Raw genomic sequence first — 22,500 nt, 5'->3', positions numbered from 1 at the left:
ATATACATTACACAACAAAACAAGACAACAAAAATTAAAAGTAATCGGCTAAAGATAAAACCCCGCCCGCCCCCCCCCCCCCCCGACAAAACTGGGGGCAAGGCGGAGAAACCCCAACCAATCTAATACATTACACAACAACACAACCAAAAAATTAAAAGTAATTGTCTAAAAATAAAAACCCCGCCCGGCCCCCCAAATAAAACGGGGGGCAAGGCGGAGAAACCCCAACCAATTTAAATATAATTTATAATAATAAAAAAAAAAAAAATAATAATAAAAAAAAAAAAAAAAAAAAAATATATATATATATATATATATTTAACTGCACCCCCCCCCCACTAAAATGAGGGGGGGGAGGCAACGGCCATACAAATCAAACAAAGTAATATACAGTTAAAATGTATTATATATTAAAAACTACAATAAACAAGTAGCCAAAAGGATTAGCCTATAGATACCCAGTGTTATCCCAAGTATAACCCTAGAATTGTACAACAAGGTGAGAATTACCCCTAGCTTAATATTATAATGAGAAAATAAGGTTAATTAATAATAAAAAAACATTATTAAATTAAATAAATTATTAAATTCCGGGGAGAGCGACTGGGGGGTAAGAAAGGAAAAATAAATATTAATTTTAATTTTATTTTAATAGTTTTAATTCATCCAGGTACCGGACTAAGCGAGATAGCACTCCCAAAACGCATACCCTAATGGACATTACGTGCATATAATAAGGGGGAGTCCCAGTCGGGGCCGGAGAAGCAACAACCAAGTATTGCCCCCGACCCCCAGGAACTTTCCAATGCGATTCCAGGACCGCCGCTCGGTGCTGTTTACCAGCTTATGAGCCCGGCGCCCAGATGTAATTTAATAGAAACAAAAAATTAGATAAAATATTACAAATAAATGATACATGGTAAATCAAATATTTAGATATTAACCTTTGTCTCCATCACATAGCCATTAATAACCTATCTATAGTTAATTTATACTGTTTATTTGGATTTAATGGATATATTGGAGTCCCTGACTGACTGAGTATATAGGGAAGTAAGTTTATTTATTGGGTTATCTCTAACCAAGTTTTTAGTTTTATATAAATGTTTTAGTCCCTGCTTTATTCTTCTAAGGGTAAGTGGTAGCACTCCAAGTTCAGCTAGGACACTATCATGGGGCGTGCAAACAGAAGGTCTAGTAATAGTACATAGTGCCCTGTTATTACACGCTCTCAAGCCTCTTAAGCTGGGTGTCACTGGCACACCCAAAGGCCTGCGCACCATATTGAAGTCTTGAGACTATGAATGCCTCAAAAATTATGAGCAGAGTTTTCCTATCATTGCCCCATGGGACAGCTGATAATACTTTTAATAAATTTATATAATATTTACAAATGCTAACTACATTGGCTATATGCTCGACAAAAGAGAGACGCTGGTCAAAGGTCACTCCCAAAAAGCGGACCGATTTGACTTGAGTAATTTCTTTATTATCATACATTAAATCTAGTTTTGGCATGGGCTGACCGATTCTGCCCAGAAAAGAAATAGAACAAGTCTTAGATTGGGAAATGGTAACCCCCCAGTCCTCAGACCAATTTTGTAAAACATTTAAATCCGACTGGAGGTCTGTTTTAACCAATTCAAAAGTATTCCCTACCCCACAGAAGGCTGTATCGTCCGCGAACAGACCCGATACTTAATTGAGAATTTTTAGATACATTGTCAGTGAGCGATTTTGCCAAATCATTAATAAAGATGCCGAATAACGTTGGAGCTATCACTGACCCCTGGGGGATGCCATTTTCCAGTTCCAAACAGGGTGAAGAGTAACCTTTAAATATTACCGTAAAACTTCTATTATTTATAAATATATCAATAAAATTAAACATAGATCCTCTTACACCCATTTTATATATTTTTTTGTAACAATCCGTGCCTCCAGACCATGTCGTATGCCTTTTCAATGTCCACGAAGACACCGGCCACCTTGTGTTTCCTCCTAAAGGCGTTTTTTTTACCTCGGTCTGTAAACGAACAAGATGGTCAGTGGTAGAGTGTTTTTTTCTAAACCCACTTTGAAACTCAGTAAATAATTTATTGAGCTCCAGGAAGTGGGTAAGGCGAATATTAACCATATACTCCATAGTCTTGCAGACACTGGATGTCAATGAAATCGGACGGTAATTTTTTGGATCCGTAAGGTCCTTTCCCCTCTTTGGGAGAGCAAACATTTCTGCGTGCTTCCAATTGAGGTGGAGGTACCCTTGTTTCCAAATTAAATTGTTCAAGTATATTGGTGGGAATATGTTTAAAAAATAAATAAATAAATTTATCTGGCCCTGAGGCTGAGCCTTTACGATGCTGAAAAGCTTTGAGAAATTCTTGGAGTGTAAATGGAGTGTCATAATCGTTCCCGCCTTCACGGAACTTGGAATTCAGGGGAATTTTATTATATTGTTCCATAAATATTTTACGTTTTTGAAATTTTTTAGAAAAATTAGCAGTTGCAGAATTTTATTTAAAAATTGCTCCCAGAATATTTACTTTATCCTGATTTGTTGTATATATTTTACTATTTTTTAAAATATTAGAAAAACTGCCCGGTTTCCCCTGAATTCTTTTGATCCTAGACTAGACCTCCCCACCAGTCGTGCCTTCGCCAATAGAGCTGACAATTTTCTCCCATGAGGCCTTTTTTCCCTTAGCTATTGTATGGACAAGTTTATATTTAGCATTCTTAAATTTATTTATATTTTCCTAATTTTTATCTTTTTAAAGTTTATTAATTTTCTTAATTTATTTATTTCTTTTTTAAGTAAATTCAACTCATCGGTCCACCAAGGGACCGAGTTTATTCTACCTTTTTTCCCTCTTACCGGTATAGTTTTTAAAGCAATATCAATTACAGTTTTAATTAATTTATCATTAAAAATATCAATATTAGTATTTATAATCTGCTCAGGATTAATATCGGCACACATACTCTCAAAACGTAGCCAATCAGCTTTACTAAAATTCCAATGTTTTTGTTTATTGGGTTCTTCCCAAAGACAGTTTTTATTAAAAACGGTTTTAATAGGGAGGTGGTCACTACCAAATTCATTGAGCACCTCCCACTCACACTTAGCTGTCATGCCCCTTGAAATAAGGGTGACGTCTAGACATGACCAAGTGTGATAAGCATCTGAGAGAAAAGTCGGGGTGCCATCATTTAAACAGACCAAATCATTACTATCCATTACATTTTCAAGTATTTCGCCTGAAGCATTGGTCACTTTCGAGCCCCAAACAGAATTATGACTATTAAAATCACCCGTAATTATTACATCCAAATTACTGTTACCAATAATTTTTGAATAATCATTAACATTTATTTTAGCATTACTGGCACCCGGATGTACATACAAATTAAATATATTAAAATTATAATTAAGGCCATGTATAGACACGCCCAAAGATTCAATATTGGGATGAGTGGCAACATGTGGAAGTCTAGAGTGGGCGATGCCCTCCTTAATGAATGTAGCTATGCCCCTCCCCCCCCCCCCCCCCCCCCCCCCCCCCCCGAAGTGACCCCACTATTGAAAAAGAGACCAGTATAGCCTGAAATTTTATAATCTAAAAATACTTTTGATTGCCTCTGTTTATTTGTTAAATTAGTGATCCAGGTCTCTTGAATGGTGATCACATCAAAATTATTATTATTATCAGTTAAATATTTTTTTAATTCTGGCCCATGTGTGCGAAAACCTTTGGCGTTCCACTATACCACTGTTAGACCTTTAATAACATTAGCATTATTCTTATTAAATTTACAGTTACGATTGTTATTATTAATATTATTATTACTATTTAACACTACTTTAGATCTTGTACCCATTATAGGGGACGAAACAATACTAAGTTAGAGTTAAATAAAATTATATGCAACCTAGTTAACTGTGTTGTTAATGTCTTGCAACAGGTCAACCAAGTTGCGTTCCCTAAACCATTTAATAGTTCTAGACTGGGCCGACCCTATTTCTATTTTAACAGCTAAGTGCCTGTCAACAATTTGACATGCCACTTTACTGGCTTCCTCAATGTCAGCAATATTGTATTTGGAAGGGGGGGGGGGGGGGGGGGGGTAATTTTAAGTGCTCCATCCAAAATAAGGGCTGAAATTATTCTAACGAACTCGAGCTTACTAACCTGATTATCTACGTCACCACTATAGATTGATCCCCCCTGAGTTCTAATGGGTCTTTCCTGGGTCAGTGGTCTGGGTGGGGGGGGGGGGGGGGGGGGCACGATTTACCAATGGGGAAACAGAGCGAACAGAGGCGGGGGGTGCAGCTGGAACTCCCACGTCTCCACCATGATGGCGATCTCTTATCTTGGAGTCCGCCAACACCCTGATAGCGTTTATGTGCTCCGGGCATTCCTTAGAATGAGTGCAATGAGGACCCCGACAGTTCGCACAGAAGATTTCTCTTGTGCACGGACTGTCCGGGTACCTCTTGGGGCGGCTGGCCCCACACCGGAAGCATATAGGATGTTCCCTAGTGGATCTGCACCTCTTAACAGAGTGACCCCACCTCTGACACTTTGCACATTTAATGGGTTTATCCAAATAATTGTGCATATGAAATCCTATACCATTAATTAAAATAATATCCACTTCCGTAGGGCGGGACAGGAGGATATCAATATAGCCATTATGCCAAACAGTGATATTGGCTATTTGCAAATCACTGTTTGCCTTCCTGGCCCTAATGAGAATATCAATCCCCTTGGCCCCCACTAAATTGGTTTTGGCTATACGCCGCAACCCAAGATTTGGGGGTACTGCAGCCCACTGCCTGCCAGTTGCCCCCACCCCTCCTCCCCTGTTAACTGTTTGAAAGGGGGCCTGATTAGAATTAGAGGCGGGGACAGACTGCATTGGAGCAGCACTCCCCACTTCTCTAGCCGGTGTAACTTGTTTATAAAAGGGGGCGGTACCCTCCTGAATCCGCCCTGGGTTGGATGATAAGGGGGGGGGGGGGAATGATCGAAGTCCATCTCAACCTCTGTGCCAATTAGAGGGAGGCTTCTATTATGTTTAGTAGACGGGAGTTGAACTTTATTTTTTATCTTGGGACGTTTAATGTTGGGCACCAATTCGATGTCCTTCTTTAAAAAAATCTGAGTTTTGAGGTGAGCCCCCCCCGAACCAGACCCTGGCGAACAGGAATTTTTTCTTTTATTCTTTTTTTTGTCCAAAACCTTGGTAAGTAGACACTTCGGCAAAGCTCGTACGAGTCCGGTTACCGAATGAATCGTTGCTGACCAGCCTGTGGAGCCGTTCGCTCTCCCCGACAGACTGACCAGGGCCGGTGCCAGCGCCGCCGGCGAGAGCCCGACAGGACCCATCACCGGCATCCGCCCGCACCCCAGCTCGGGGTTCTGTTTCACACTTCTGCAGTACAACAGCAACCGTGTCGGTGCACCCGGGGAACGGTCTAATATGAAACAGAGGGACAAGGGCAGCAAAAGGGGCGTCCACAAGGGTTTTAATAAATGTTTGGCCATCTGTTAATCTAGTAAAGAAAAAATAGTATCTTTAATGTTTTGATGGGTTGTCTTTTGCATGGCAGCTATGGAATGCTGTAAAAACAGCAGTCCATAGGCCGTGGGATCTAGACTTCCAAAAAGTACCCTCCTCAATCCTACAATGTACTTTTTTGTTACTGCTTTAATTTTTTTAACACGGATTGGGAGGGAGGACCGTTCCTCTAGTGGACCGAACTGGTTGCTGGTGGGGATGTTAGAAACTATCTCACCTGTGCTGGACTCTAGATCGGTTTCCTCAACAACAAGAGAAGTATCCGGTTTTCTCTTTCTATTTTCTTTGCTGGGGGGTGGGGCTTGGGGGGTAGAGATGTTCATAAATCCTGACTGTGTTCTAGTCTTCATGCTGTCGTTGTTACTTACCTGTTGAAGACTATCTCTGGCTCTTTTCAGATGAGGGGGTGGAGTGGGTGGGGGGGAGGGGGATCTGGGGGATTTTAACAAAGACTTACCATCAGACCCCCCCCCCCGACTGACTCAATTCAATTTTAGTTCTTTTAAATTGGAGTGCGGTGTAACGACGGAGGAGTTAAGCCCTCCCCCAACCTTGGAACTGGATTCTGGATCCAAACTGTCTTTCTCCAGTGCAGTGTACAGACCCCCCGAGGTGTCAGACGGCAATTCTGAAATACCACTGACATCCAAGGAGAGGTCCGACTTGGAGATACGGTTGAAAATATACTATAATTATGTGGCCTAATAGGTGCATCCCGGGGGTCGGGTGTATCAATTTTAGATTTCTTTTTTGCTGGAGTCGACGAGCTGTGTGGAAACCATGCAACGTTTGTATGATCCCACTCACCTCCCTCCCCATTTCTAATGGAGCGATCGGCAATGGCGGAATTTACCGACTGTACGCCAGCTGTCATTTTTGACAAACTCTCGTTGAGCCGGTCAAATGCCCGGTCAACGGAGTTCTTTGGCTGAGCCATTTTATACACAATCAATATTGCTATAAGCTAATAAAATAAAGTAATTAGGGGGTCAATATTCGGTGAAAACAACGGTATTGACTATGCTAATGGTTTATTCATAATGGTCATCTATGTCACATTTCTATTACTAACGTTTAACATTTACATTGGGGTTTGTTGTATTACTGATTAGTATCTGTTGAATCAGTTTTGTACATAAACATGGCATTGAATATGACAATGGTTGATTCGTAATCGTAAGTTATGGTTTCTAGTATCATGGAATCCCTATCAATGAATGAATGAATGTTTAACGACTCCCCAGCACGAAAAATACATCGGCTATTGGTTGTCAAAGTATGGTAAATGCAAACAAATAAAGTGATGATCAACATGTTTAATATGTTTTAGCGTGGAGTTCGGCCACTAGACTGGTTTATGCGTGACATGTTAAACCGAATGACCACTTCACGAACGGGTGTTAGTAAAACGCGGACCAGACCGGAACTAAATCAAGATATCTAATATATAGCTGAGGACTTACAGGCTCTAAATTGCCCCAAAGCTGAAGCGGTAATACTATTACTAATAGGTGTGCCCAAAATCAGTATGCCCCAAATTGGCAAGCCCGAATTAAGTACAAACATGCTGACCTCAAAACACTTCACCTCAAAATCAACGGAATGTTAAAGCCGCACACCCTAGTTCCATCCAGCGAAAATAAATTATAATTTGGTTAATCTACAAACCTGTAACACACTTAGATCACGTTTTTATCAAATGGAGTGAAAAAGCAGGAATGCCCATGTCCCAATTGTTTGAAATAATTTTGAAAGTTAGTATTCTGATGTCACCGGTAGATGTCGCTCGAAGCACAACAATGCCTACGTCACGACAAATTTCACAGAGTGCGCACAGACTTAGGGTGCGTTCTTTTCACCTCTCCTGGACATGTTCCAACTGTTCTGTCCTGGTTGTATCCCCTCTCCAGATATCGTAAGACTTGGTTTTAAGGGTTTGTAACGTTTTGTATTGAGACACTTATCTGAACTTTATTGTTACTGAAAATGTTCACGAATTGTGAAGAAAAATCTCACAAATGAACAACAACAAATCGGATGTTGATTGTGCGAACCGTGCACGAGAAAACAAACCGAATCAAAATGATAACGTAGAGGCACTGATTTTCCTTTTTAGATTTTTCCCTTTTCCGTTTCATAATGTTACAAAATCCGGTTTTTTCCGTTTCAGTATTAAACAAATTCTGTTTTTGTTTCACACAGACTTCGGACATTTTCGGTTTTCTTTACGATATTATCGAGAAAATAATTACAAACGATCACACTATAAACCACTTCCCTTATATAATTTATTTTGAACAAATACTACTGCATTCCTTTGTGAGATCGGAAATATGGCAATGCCGCAAATGTTAAAAATTAATAAGCAAACATAACATATTATATCTTTCACTTGAGTAAATATCGGACAATTTTAGCTCACAATGTTCGGTTTTTCCCGTTAAATCGCCTGGAATAAGCGAAGAAAACACGAATGGTAAAACGTCTAGATACTCTACATTAAACATTTGGCGTAACATACAAAGGTACTAGTGTCGTAGCGTAGCACAGGCAGATGTCGGTGTCTATAGTTTCTAGTTCGAAAAATAAATTTTAATTAATCAAATGCGCTATTTAAAGTTAAATAATGTTTTGGAAAAAAATCGGGAATTCCGTTTCAGATAGGTATTTCCGCGATTCCGTCCGCGATTCCGCGATCACGGAAAATCAGTGCCTCTAATAACGGTCACGTGGTATACCAACATCTGTGACGTTACACGGGAAGATTCCCTCTAAAAATAGATTGGACCTCGCTTGCTTAACGGTTTTTTCTCGACAACACGTCTTGTGAAAAAATGCAAAAAATGCATTTCGTGGTTTTACAAACATCAGGATTACCAAATGTGGTATTCTAAATAATAAAATGTAAGTAAAGTGCAATTTTATTTGTGAAAAATGGGGTTTAATAGCGAAAAACAACGCCGTAATGGTTAACAAATAAACGTAACTAGGGTGTGTCCCTTTAATTGTAATTAGATTATAAGAACTTGAAATGCATTTCCGAATATGTACAACTCTTTACCAGCTATTATTAACATTACTGTACTAAAAATAGTTTGATGTGCTCAGAAAAGGCAAAAAGGCTGTTGTGTCCAAATTAGTGAGATCTAAAGCCCTGAATTAGATTTGTCATATTAAAGGTGTAATATTTTAATATTGTAGTTTAAAAAGGATTCCAACATAAGCAAGGTTACTGATTTCTCACGCCTACCTATTCATATATTCATTTCCTTCTCGTTATAATATCTGAGAACATGTAACTGACGTGGATCGAGGATTTTGCATGAGGGTCACAGAATTATAAAAGGGGCGATATTGAGTTTAACGAAGGCAAATGAACCCATCTCCCGAAAGGAGAAGGGATCTAATTCACTAAACTCTCGCAACTTTGCGATATCACAGTGCAACGCAAAACGACTTGCAAAGAGGATGCTTTGTTGTCTAGCAGAGCCTAAGAGAGCTTTGTACTAAATTCTCGCAACTTTGCGATATCACAGTGAAAAGCAAAACGACTTGCAAAGAGGATGCTTTGTTGTCTAGCAGAGCGTAAGAGAGCTTTGTACTAAACTCTCGCAATTTTGCAATCTAGCAGTGCAATGCTAAAAGACTTGCAAAGAGGATGTTTTGTTGTCTAGCAGAGCCTAAGAGAGCTTTGTGAATTAGGTCCCAATTATCAATTATGAAATCTGATTTTGGCTAATGGTAAGTTGGATGCAAACCAAGAAACGAGAAGTAACAAAATATATGTAATATGTAAAGTGGGTGAAATCATTAAGTACAGCAAAATGAGGCGATGTTTTATCCCCATCCCCCCAACATAAATGCTTTTTAAATGTATTTTTAAAATTTTATCATCTCTGTATTAAATTCTCTCCGACGGGGTCCCGGGAGGGTGAAGAGTAACATCCAGTTATAAACACAATGTTTAGGTCTGCAAAAATTCTCATGGGGATGAGCCTGGGCCTGCGATTTTGGTTAATATGTGGTCTCCAAATTTAGGGACGATGTGCAACGTTTAAAAAGGGAACCTCCAGTATTCAAAGGTAGACTAACATGTATGGGGTTCTTTTGTACGGGGTACGGGGTTTTTGTTTGGTACTATATATAGATATTGTGTCCCCACTTCAGATATCATCCCTAAATACTCAACACTGTTGAGGTCGAGGTTTTTTTGTAGTTTTTTTAGCACTTCGAATTTCGGTAAGGGGTGCGCATCCCCAGCACCCTCTCACTGGATCCGTGCCTGCAACCTATTTAATAAATGATAAATGTTCAATATGTTTTGCTAAGCCTAAAAATGGGTGTGCAACCAAAATATCACCCATCCATGGATGGTACGAGCCTACTTCCGTATATATTGTATATATATATATATAGGGTGGCCCCCCAAAAAACGATAACCCTACAGAATATGGAATTGGCCCAAAACTGCGATGACAAAAGCTAAGTAGCCCCTCCCCCAAAAAAAAACCCCAACAACAAAACAACGAACCCCCCTCCCAAAAAAAAAAAAACCCACCCCAAAACAACAACAAATTTTAAAAACAAAACAAACAAAAAAACCCAAAAAAACAACAACAACAATAACAACAAATTACCACGAAAAAACAAACAAAACAAAACAAACAAACAAACAACGATAATCCCACTGAATATGGAATAGTCTACAATGTATGGGCACTGTACTTTTACTATATGAATATTTGCCATATTTAGTGAAAATAGTAGACCCATAGGTCAAATATTGTTAGCAATTTTTGTAAGTTAAAAATGCGATGCCAAAAGCCAAGTGAAATTGTATCCACTTAATATTCACGGATAATGAACTAAATGATAAAATATGAGGACATGCGAAATGATAAGATGGCAGCAATTTGGGGGGAGGGGCACTTATTAAATGCGTTCGAAATAAGCACTTGTCCGTTTGTCCTGACAAGTGAAAATATATTCGGACAAGCGAAATGTACCTTGGTGCTTGTCCTGTGAACAAGTGAAAATGTTAAATGCAGTTTCATTTTAAGCAATCAAAACCCATCATCCTGGTACTTGAATAAAACAAACCATTTATTTGGACAAGTGAAAATGTTGGCGGACAAGTAGATTTCTAGATGTATTTGTCCGGTGGACTAGTGAAACATTCTGCTTATTTCTATCACTGATATTGTTCAGAGTTCGGGGGGCAGTTCTATAAATTTTAGTCTATTCCATTATTCAGTAGGGTTATCCATTTTTGGAGCCACTAAGCTCTTGATGCATTTTGATCTGTTGTTATTTTAATAATATTAGATCTGTGTCATACTATCCCTATAGTAATGGGTGCGAAATGTCAAAGTTACATACCCCTTATTTTTTCTAATAATTCTATATTAAGTCGGGTTATCTTTTGTTTGTTGTTTTTCTAGTTGAGATTTTTTTTTTTTTTTTTTTTTTGGGGGGGGGGGCATTTTTTTTGGGGGGGGGGTAGGGTTGGGGGTTGGGAGGGGGGCACCCAATATATATATGTGTGTGTCAGACCGTCCTAGGCAGTGTATATATATATATATATATATATATATATATATATATATATATATATATATATATATACTGTTTATTGTTCACTCAAATATATAGCATTCTGATTGCTCCGCTCTAAACGATTTCGAAACGCGTTTTGCACTGCAAACTGAACGGATTCGGATTTATTTATTTAACAACACTCGAACACATTACAATATGTAACAAGAGGACAATGCATTTCATTTCAACTTATTTTTGTGCTTATATCCAAATAAGGTTCAAAGACGCTGCCCTGGGCACACACGTCAGCTATCTGTCCAGGACAGTGGGTTAGTTGTTAGTGAAAAAGAAGCGGGTGTAGTCGTCTTACCCATTGAGTCGTTAAAACTTGCTTTGGGTAGGAGCCGGTACCGGGCTGCGAACCCTGTACCTACCAGCCTTTTGTGACATGTCTGATGGCTTAACCACGACACCGACGAGGCCAGTGAACAATGTAAATACATAGTTAACATACATCACAACAACACACAAGAGAGAGAGAGAGAGAGAGAGAGAGAGAGAGAGAGAGAGAGAGAGAGAGAGAGAGAGAGAGAGAGAGAGAGAGAGTACCTTTGAACATGCCCCTATACCACAAACATTTCTAAATATATATTCATCTGTAGGCCTACATGGAAGTTCTGTGGGCGGGTACGTTAACCAGTTAACTTGGGGGGGGGGGGGGGGGGGTTTCTTGGCCTTAGAAATCCGGTCCGCGTACCCTTGGGAATCCAATCAAAATAGGCCACAAACGTTGTTACGAAATTTGGGGCTGATAAAAATGTACCATTCGTTTAAGGTTCAATTAATTAAGATTCCAACAATCGAATACAGGTATCAGGATTTGCAGGGCCGTAGCTATGATTAATCTTTAAACGGACGAGCATGGAAGGCGCAAGAAACTAGGGGTCCGGGAAACTTTGAAATCTAAGAGGCTATGCAATACCATTTTACAGCCATTTCAGTGAAGTTTACATACTTAAAACATCAATATCAATAACCAGTAATTTTGTTTTTGGTGGCCAACTGCCCCCCTTGAATACCCCTACCCCCACCCCCACCCGCGGTAGCTACAGCCCTGTTTTGATAGTCTATTTACCCCCCCACCCCCCAAAAAAAAATAAAAAAAAATAAAAAAAATAAAATAAAATAAAAATAAAAATAAAAAACACAAACACAAAACGGGTCGAAATGGTTGGGTAGACGGCGACATTCGCCGATCGCCGGCTTTTTTTTAGTCTGACACAAAAATAAGTACATTTTCGTCTTCAAGTGACCGTTTAAACATTTGAAACGGTATAGAAACTTTTGGTATTAGCGTTCAGAAACTACTACCGGATGTCGGATAACAGCAGGTACCCGAAAGCATCTTGGGAATGGCATAGCCAGCGAAGCAAGTTAGGCCTATGTATCTATGAATTTTATATAAAATAAGTTGATTATATTTGAGTGTTTGTTGTGTAATAAATAATAATAATTCTCTGTAAAAATAAACAAGTGACGCGAAAAAGATTTACGTCTCTAGCTGCTTGTGGCTATGACGTCAGACGCTGAACATTACAACGCTTTGTTGTTTTAAAATGTTTAATTCAAAACGCTGGCTCATTCCGAATGGAGTTTTGAAAAATAAGAAGTAATATGATGTTACCGGAAGTGTAAATGTTATGTTTATTTATGCAGTTCAATAATTATTGTTGGAAATGGATGTTTGAAAAATGAGGAAACCACCTACCTGAAAAATTGAGCAAACAGTCATGCGCACAACTCATTTCCTACTAATCTGCTAACTCAGCGGAGCAGGGGGCTTTGGAGTCTCTAGTACCCCCCCCCCCCCCCCCCCCCCATAATTCTTAATAAAAAATATTAATGGTAGTAAAACTTAAGGCAGAGATGAATTTTACTTGTAAAATGCAGGAAATTGTATTTCAGGACATCTAGTTTTCACAATTTTACGGAGGAGCATACCCTCGAACCCCCTAGAATCTTTTCTTTGCGCTCTTGATCTGTTAGCCACCCCCCACCCCACACACACACACACACTCACACACACCATGTCTATTTGCTTCTTCTGTGCCTGTTTTACTTTTCTTCTAACCAAACTGAATTTTAAAAAATATATTATTACCCTTTTTAAACACAGGAATAATTGTGCCATTACACCAATTTTCCGGAAATATGCCAGTCTAAAATAGCATTAAAAGTTTACACAGAATAGGTAGCATTATATCTTTACATTCAGTAAAACTCATATAATATTAAATAGACCATCAATGCCGGTGCTTTTGTTACGCTTAGCTTTGCTCAACACATATAAGATCTCATGTTCGGTAATACAATATAATTCTTCGTATATGCTTGGTTATCTTAATTAGTGTAATCGTTAGTCCCTTGTGTATGATCGCCTTGTGTAGAGCACACGAGGTTCACACGTGTTGAAATATTGACGCCTACAATATCTACACACCAAAACAAAATAGTTCTTAAACAACTTCTCTTGCTTTCTTTCTTTTTAAATTTGTTTTTAAAACTCAAAACGAACAATTGTCAGATCATAACGGGGTTTTTTAAAAGACATAAAATAAATGTATTTATAGTCCGCCCCATGCTCCAATATAAATGGTGTTATTTTTTTTTTATTCGTTTTTTTTTTCTTTTTGTTTTTTTTCGTTGTTTTCTTCTGTTTTTGGGGGGTTTTTTGGTAAATAATTTCTTTTTGGTGTGACGTAACAAAAAAGTAAAAGTGTTTTGGAAATAACAAAACATAACCATGTTTGTGTGCAATTAAAACATATTTTGTTCAGAAATAAATACAGTTGTAATTCAAACCATAGTAAGAAAAGGACGCTTTCGTTATTTATGGTCGCAATTTCCCAGGCGTGTGTGTAGATGGGGTTTTGGGGTCATATCCCCTCAATGCTCAATGGATTTTTTTTTTTTTAAATATATCACCCCCCCCCCCCCCCCAATAAACGTTGCTCACCTCAGTCTAGACCACCTTTTTAAAAATTCTGCACACGTCTGGCCAAATCCTAAGTTAGTTTCGAATAATCTGGGACCTGCAGGGGTGTACCCAGCCATTTTTTATTGGATTCCAAATTTACTTCAATACATTCATAAACAGAGACAGTCTAGTCTATGTGCCATTATTCTACAATTTGGTTATCTCTCTCCTTTTCTCTCGGGCACACGGTTTTTCGTTGGGGTATTTTAAGATTTTTTTGCGGGGGGGGGGGGGGATTATGTGGACGCCACTGCGTACTTGCGTACAGGCAGGTACGCGCCTGACCTGGTTCATAATTCAGTTAAAAATCTTTATTCTATCATCACCAAATTCAACACACACGCTTTTTAACGCATATTGTATTTAATTAATGATGTTTCAATACATCATACAAAACAACAAAGACCACCCAACCCCACTCCACCCTAATATACCAAACGTCACTGTTCTGCAGCCTTTGAACAATACATTTTATAAATTACAAAGAAAAAAGTCGAAACTCGTAGATTTAACATTACTAGTTGTGTTATCTATTTTTCAAAATGTCTATGGGGAAGTATGCCTCCTCCCCCAATGTTCAAAACGTTCTGCTGCCTATGCAACACAAACCACACAGCGGTCTGGTGAGCCACAATGTTGCATTGTCACAGTGCTTCAATTTCAAATTTATAACAACACACTTTATATATTTATGTTCACATGTACATTTATATTAGAATTAGAGAATTGGTAATCTGCCGTCTGCCATGGTCTGCCAATCAGACCAATGAGTATCAAGCACTCACACAAGATGTTACCAGCATTCAAAGACACCATCTAGTCAAATACCATTACATAACGATGTTCTGAGACAAAGTACAAACTCTACTGGAAGATCGTAGTGGCATTATTATAACAATGAGTTTTGTGTCATAATAATAGGTTATTGTTGGTTTAAACAATATTTATTTCACAAAGGAAATGAATTGGTAAGGTTATTCTTACATGTTGGAGTTAAAAATAGCAGCCTGCAAACCAACTTATCTCGCCTTCATGTAAAATTCTTTAATCTCATTGGTTGTTTGCCGTTGGACAAATCCCTTATACCCCTGTGGGCGGAGCCAAATTCTCTTATACCCCGTCTGTAATTTTCAACAGTTTCCAGCCACCCCAGTTAATGCTAAAGTAATAATTAGATTATAAATCACATTGATAATCAATAGTGTATACATAATTAATTTTATTTTTACTATAAAATACACTATTTCAATACTTTTAAAAGCTGCAATGTTGAACTCGGCCACGTAATTACGGTCGTGGTGTTATTGTATTAATGCGCAAACAGTTGTGTGGGTTTTTTGGGGGGTTTTTAATATTTTATTTTTTTACTATATACATTTATGATAAAAAACAGTTTTTAATTTTTTTTTATTAATATCTGTTTCAGACAATTTCGTATTACAAACATTTGAAGTTAAAAACTCGTTTATCGATGGAACTATTTTTCGTCACTGGCAAGTGGTTTCGTTCGCGTCCGCGTGGTACGGCTCCGTAAATAAATTGTTAACAATTATTGTCTGGCGTTATTTTGATTATTTGGCTATATGGTTTAACATGTCGGCAAGATAAATTCGTTGTAGAAGAATGTCTCGGGGTATATGGCTTTTTATGTACCCGCTGTGTGCTTTTTTACCCCCTCGCCTTCGGCTCGGGGGTAAGAGAACACACAGAGGGTACATAAAAAGCCATATACCCCTCGTGATGCTTCTACAACTTATATTGTGACTTCTGTTATTCATTTAACATTACAGAAAGGAAAACTTACACTGTGTTAATAACATAACATAGCAAATCACAATGTGTTGTTAATAGCCTTTAATCCGTTTTACACGATACAGGTGGTGACGCCACGTCCTTGCAGGCGGAGTCCAACAAAAAAGACACAAATGGCTGCCCCATTTAGCAGCAATAATAATGTGTGTTAGGTTTTTAATAATTATTATTATTAATTCTAAAAGTACTCGCTTTTAATTTCTTAAACTGTCAGGATGTGTTGGTGGTCCGGGTATAAACATAAGGCTCATATTTGACCTAATTATCCCTTTAATTATAGTTAATTTGATTGAAACAAAACAACAAAAACAATTTATACATTTATTTCTCTTGTCTTTCTTTTCTCCCACAGTCGCTTTAAGTCGTCCGACACGTATATTGTGGTGTTTAACTTCCTCCAATCAGTCTCGTTATTGTAATACTGTTTTATCTGTTCTCCCGGATATGCCCTCCGGCGTAGGTCTGTGGGTGGTAGAGTGAGCTCCCTTAGTTGAAATAGTCCCTTCAGCTTCTTGTAGCTCATGGATCGTCCAAAAACACTGATTTTGTAAAGGAGAAAGTCCAAAAGGTACATCAGCTTCGGTCCTGTGTAGTGAAAGCTGATGGTAAGCTGGCTGCAACAGTCGTCGCCCTGTAAGGTGGAAACAGTCACAATCTGATTAAAATTATCTCTACTGGTCTACCAGTAGATCTAACAGCATTGCGTGGACTCCCATGTCCAGATGACATTTCATCTATAAATAATAATTTAATTATCGACCAATAACAATTCGCCTTTTATAGCGTTATTTGGGAGCATACGAATTTTAAAAATAACGGGCGAGACTAGTTATGCAATAGGCGAACTTGTTGGTCTATATCAACATTAAAAAACGGGGGGGGGGGGGGGGCAGTAATAAACTCTGGATTGTATACTAGTATAAATAGATTTTATGGCTGTACCATCACGGTTTGTTTCGTCTTGAAACGAAAGTTTAACATTAATTTTTTATATTGAAATTAGTTTCCGGCATACTTCGTACTTCACCCGAATCACTTCGTATACCCTCGGCATAATTCCGAATGTTTTCAAATTCTTTTCAAATCACTGGCATGATTTTACAAGTAAGGTTTTGATTGGTCGATTGAAAGATCAACGGGGTGCTGTTAGATCCACAACCAATAGTAATTAACCAGTGGAGCTAATTAGATTGAAACAATCATTATCAACAACAATAAATAAAAAGGAAATCTTTCTTTAAAATCACCTAGATCGTTGAATCCATCACAATCTTTGTTTAACATCACCTAGATCGTTGAATCCATCACAATCTTTGTTTAACATCACCTAGATCATTGAATCTACCACAATCTTTGTTTAACATCACTAGATCGTTGAATCTGTCACAATATTTGTTTAACATCACCTAGATCGTTGAATCTATCACAATCCTTGTTTAACATCACCTAAATCGTTGAATTTATCACAATATTTGTTTAACATCACTAGATCGTTGAATTTATCACAATCTTTAACATCACTAGATCGTTGAATCTATGACAATCTTTGTTTAACATCACCTAGATCGTTGAATCTATCACAATCTTTGTTTAACATCACCTAGATCGTTGAATATCACAATATTTGTTTAACATACCTAAATCGTTGAATTTATCACAATATTTGTTTAACATCACTAGATCGTTGAATCCATCACAATCTTTGTTTAACATCACCTAGATCATTGAATCTACCACAATCTTTGTTTAACATCACTAGATCGTTGAATCTGTCACAATATTTGTTTAACATCACCTAGATCGTTGAATCTATCACAATCCTTGTTTAACATCACCTAAATCGTTGAATTTATCACAATATTTGTTTAACATCACTAGATCGTTGAATTTATCACAATCTTTAACATCACTAGATCGTTGAATCTATGACAATCTTTGTTTAACATCACCTAGATCGTTGAATCTATCACAATCTTTGTTTAACATCACCTAGATCGTTGAATATCACAATATTTGTTTAACATACCTAAATCGTTGAATTTATCACAATATTTGTTTAACATCACTAGATCGTTGAATTTATCACAATCTTTAACATCACTAGATCGTTGAATCTATGACAATCTTTGTTTAACATCACCAGATCGTTGAATCTATCATAATCTTTGTTTAACATCACCTAGATCGTTGAATATATCAGAGTTTGTGTCTAACATCACCTATATCGCTGAATCTATCACAATATGTGTCTAACATCACATATATCGTTGAATCTATCACAATTTTTGTCTAATATCACCTATATCGCTGAATCTATCACAATCTTTGTTTAACATCACCTAGATCGTTGGATCTATTACAATCTTTGTTTAACATCACCTAGATCGCTGAATCTACCACAATCTTTGTTTAAAATCACCTAGATCGTTGAATCTATCACAATATTTTTTTAACATCACCTAAATCGTTGAATCTATCACAATCTTTGTTTAACTTCACCTAAATCGTTGAATTTATCACAATATTTGTTTAACATCACCTAGATCGCTGAATCTGTCACAATCTTTGTTTAACATCACCTATATCGTTGAATCTATCACAATATTTGTTTAACATCACCAAGATCGCTGTATCTATCACAATCTTTGTTTAACATCACCTAGTTCGTTGGGTCTATCATAGTAAACACCCAGTTAGGATGCTTGATTTCCTTGATGGAGTTTACAAAGATAAATCTTTGACCTAGCTTTTAGTCAGGATAGTGGTAAATCACTTCTCTATCAGATATAAAGTTCTCGAAAATGTCAAAGAATATAAATATTTGGGTTTAACTTTCAACAAGCAAAACAAATTCAATACAAGAAATATCACAACAAGCTACAAACGCAATGTATTTCGTTCTGTCTAAAGTTAACGATGACAATAGGTCAATTGAGTGTATGTTAAAACCGTTTGGCACTATGATCGGGTCTGGTCTAAGGGATTAATTTGCATATTCAGAGTAAGCTGTTGTAGCGCACGCCTGTCATGGGCGCAAGTGCCGACCCATGCCGGCTCTTCCGTCCAGGACAGGGAAGGGTTTGGGGGAGGGACCGCCAGCGCTGGCAAGTCCAGGAGAGAACCAGCAGCCTGACTGGGGTCGGTAGCCGGTGGGGGCACTCGTGGTGCTATTGAATTGTGAATGTCTCGTGGTGCTATTGAATTGTGAATGTCTCGTGGTGCTATTGAATTGTGAATGTCTCGTGGTGCTATTGAATTGTGAATGTCTCGTGGTGCTATTGAATTGTGAATGTCTCGTACGATTAAGTCCAAAAGATAAAAGATTGCGAAGTCTTCATGAGGTAATTTGGCACATGCTTCGAACGGTTCATAGAAAGGGAATGGAGCTATTTGAGTAATTGTGACTTAGATTGCCGAATTGTAGCTCATACTGGAACCGTGCTTGGATCCAGTATGATTTGATGCGAAATGGGGGATACGAAAACACGGACATTATCGAGAACATACACACACATTCCCGAAGTCGCTTTCTCCCTGTTTAAAAAGGCACACCGTTATTCATGTTATATGGAGGACTAGGACATAGACAACTTAAATTAATTATCCAACAAAGAATTACATGTATTAGTTTCTGGACTGGAATTGTATCTGGCAAATAAACAAAACTAGTATTTTTATTGGATGAATTTGTGTTACATGACTCTTTCCTAAATGGACACAGCTAAACTTGGATCAAACATATTAAACAAATATTTAACAGCCTAGGTATTACGGATATATGGACATTCCAAAGATTCTTAGCAAAAAAAAATGTTTTTGAAGGAAAAACATACTTAATGTTTAAAGAAACACTAGACAAATACCTCACCATAATGCCAGAAAAATTGGATCACCATACTTAAATTTAGAACATCGAATCACAACCTCCCACTTGAAACAGGATGATGGAACAACACCCCTGTAGAAAATCGATTATGCACACTATGTGACTCTAATGATATTGTCGATGAATATCATTATTTATTCTCTTGTGCCTTCTTTAAAGAACCCCGCAAATGTTTCCTAAAACGACATTTTTATATAAATTCCGGTACCCTGAAATTTAAAGAATTATTGGGTAATAAAATAGGTGTCCTATGAAAAGTCGGTAAATTAAAATAATTAATGATCTATTCAGAAGACCGTAGATATATCTGTATCAATATATACTACACCACTCGATCCATTGTATTCTTGTATATATATATATATATATATATATATATATATATATATATATATATATATATATATATATATATATGTATGTATGTATGTATGTATGTATGTATGTGTGTGTGTGTGTGTGTGTGTGTGTGTGTGTGTGTGTGTGTGTGTGTGTGTGTGTGTGTGTGTGTATGTATGTATCTAGTGGTTTGGGTGTGGGTGTGGGGATGGGGGCAGTACATTATACTCTAATACTTACCACTTTTGGTGGAATCCTTGAATATGTATTAAGAAAACCAGGCATGGGCCCCACAATGTATGAATATGCATTGTGCGCATGGAACGCCTTCCGGCCATGTCGATCAACAGGGCTGTATGACAATACGTCAGCTTTGTACAGGCACCGCCCAGTTTCAATATCTTCGGCCCCGCCCTCTAGTCGACACCTTCCAGGAACTTTGTAACCGTTTTCAACCAATCTTTTCAGGGCCTCTCTGCTCAACACGTAGGAGGCGCCACCGCTCATATATCCGTTTGGTGCAAAATGGATGAACAGATCTCCCATATATATCGGCTGGCTAGCGTTATAGTGAGAGAGCAAGTATTTTAAGTTTTCCATAATGATATACGTATCGTCATCAGCCTTGAGAAAAAAGTCAAACTGGTTCAGGTATTTGTTATAAAGATGCGTGAATGCGAACCGAGTCTTTTCCGTCAACGTCTGGCGATCGTCTTCTATCTCAACCGGAAGTATATCTGCGCCTGTCATGTTGGTTGTCATCACGTAGAGGATTTTGTCGCAGCGCCGTCCCCACGTTTGATTGACAGCTCGGAGTTTGTGGTCAAGTTGATTTTGCATAGTAGTGATGAAGCATGCAACCTTGATATTCTTGGAAATAGCTTCGGCAAGTTTAGTATCTAAAGCCACTGACAAAAGAAACGAACATAATAATTTAATAAAATGTGTTGAGTGCGTCGTTAAAAAATAATAAAAATAGGAATCCCCTTAAAAATAATATGTTGAATCTAGTTTTGTTGAAATGAACATACTAATTTAATATGCTGCTGTGACCCCAAAATATTTATCATTCATAATATTATATTGCATTAAAACAAATGAACCTTATGCAAAGCTCAACAAATTTAGCCTAAATTAGGAATCCAGGGGCGGGACGTAGCCCAGTGGCAAAGCGTTCTATTGATGCGCGGTTGGTCTGGGATCGATTCCCATCAGTGGTCCCATTGGGCTATTTCTCGCTCCAGCCAGTGCACCACGACTGGTATATCAAAGACCGTGGTATGTGTTATCCTGTCTGTGGGATGGTGCATATAAAAGATCCCTTGCTGCTAATCGAAAAGTGGCGACAGCGGGTTTCCTCTCTCAATATGCGTATGGTCCTCAACCATACGTCTGACGCCATATAACCGTAAATAAAATGTGTTAAATAAAAAAAATAGGAATCCCTTTAAAAGTATGTTGAATCTAGTTTTGTTATCATGTATGTTTCACAACAAATCATAGACTCTACGATCTAGGCGAAAAGCATCGCATAATATATAAACCTCGAGACTGAGGCTTTACGATGCTTCCATTTAGAGCATAAAATAATATTTTTCTTGTGAAATGTAACGATTTTACCTTGAATTAAAGTGACAGACTGTAGTTTTTAAACACTACGACGTATGTTTCACTATTAAAGTCGTTTTTGGTCATTTAAATTAGAAGTTTTACATTTTATTATTTAGAATAATCGTTTTCGTACACCTGAAATGGTTCTGGTCATCCAGGTTTTTGTAATACTCCATTTATCATAATTCTAAAAAGGCACATTCGTCTGAGAAGTACTGGTTATGGAAACAAGGTGTAGTTATTTTTAGATGCCATCTCCCGTTTTAAACATCAGAGGATTTAGATTCACTCTGTTATACCTTTATCCAAATGTGTTATAGGTTTGGTGATTAACTAAACTTAGTGTCAATTTTCACGGGTAGAAAGTAGGACCTGCTCCTTTAAATATCCCTATTTTCTGCAAAAATAAAAATACATCCCAATAATTTTATTTACTAATATTTGTTTTATGAAACTGGTCGATACAGAGCTCTTTGAATGTGAACTTATGACTTGCAGTCTCTGTGAGACTAATATTATTAAAGACGAATTTCACTTTAGTTTACAGTTTCCATTCTACTGTCATCTGCGTGCTATATATACTAAGCAGCATCTGGCACGGTGGAGCAGGTGTGGAGGAGGGCTGAATCAAAAATATTATCGGTAGTAAAACTTAAGGCAGAGATGAATTTTACTTGTAGAATGT

At 37.8% G+C, this 22,500-nt stretch overlaps 2 protein-coding genes across 2 annotated transcripts in view; both read right to left on the bottom strand.

Annotated features, from left to right (window-relative positions):
- LOC121373331 (glycoprotein-N-acetylgalactosamine 3-beta-galactosyltransferase 1-like) overlaps positions 1 to 12,915 on the bottom strand; it is a 31,983-nt gene extending 19,068 nt beyond the window's left edge. The window contains exon 1 of the mRNA XM_041499901.1: positions 12,899 to 12,915. The gene's annotated coding sequence lies outside the window, so the exon portion shown is untranslated. The remainder of the gene's footprint in view (positions 1 to 12,898) is intronic.
- A 3,371-nt stretch (positions 12,916 to 16,286) lies between these two features.
- Positions 16,287 to 22,500, bottom strand: part of LOC121373583 (glycoprotein-N-acetylgalactosamine 3-beta-galactosyltransferase 1-like) — an 18,343-nt gene continuing 12,129 nt past the window's right edge. The window contains exons 4-5 of the mRNA XM_041500269.1: positions 20,445 to 21,112; positions 16,287 to 16,610 (exon numbers count right to left, since the gene is read on the bottom strand). Coding sequence (XP_041356203.1) covers positions 16,293 to 16,610; positions 20,445 to 21,112 — 986 coding nt within the window. The 3' untranslated portion in view covers positions 16,287 to 16,292. The remainder of the gene's footprint in view (positions 16,611 to 20,444; positions 21,113 to 22,500) is intronic.

This window comes from Gigantopelta aegis, chromosome 5, assembly GCF_016097555.1.
Source record: "Gigantopelta aegis isolate Gae_Host chromosome 5, Gae_host_genome, whole genome shotgun sequence".
Lineage (NCBI taxonomy): Eukaryota > Metazoa > Mollusca > Gastropoda > Neomphalida > Peltospiridae > Gigantopelta > Gigantopelta aegis.
This window is presented reverse-complemented; position numbering and strand designations above follow the sequence as displayed.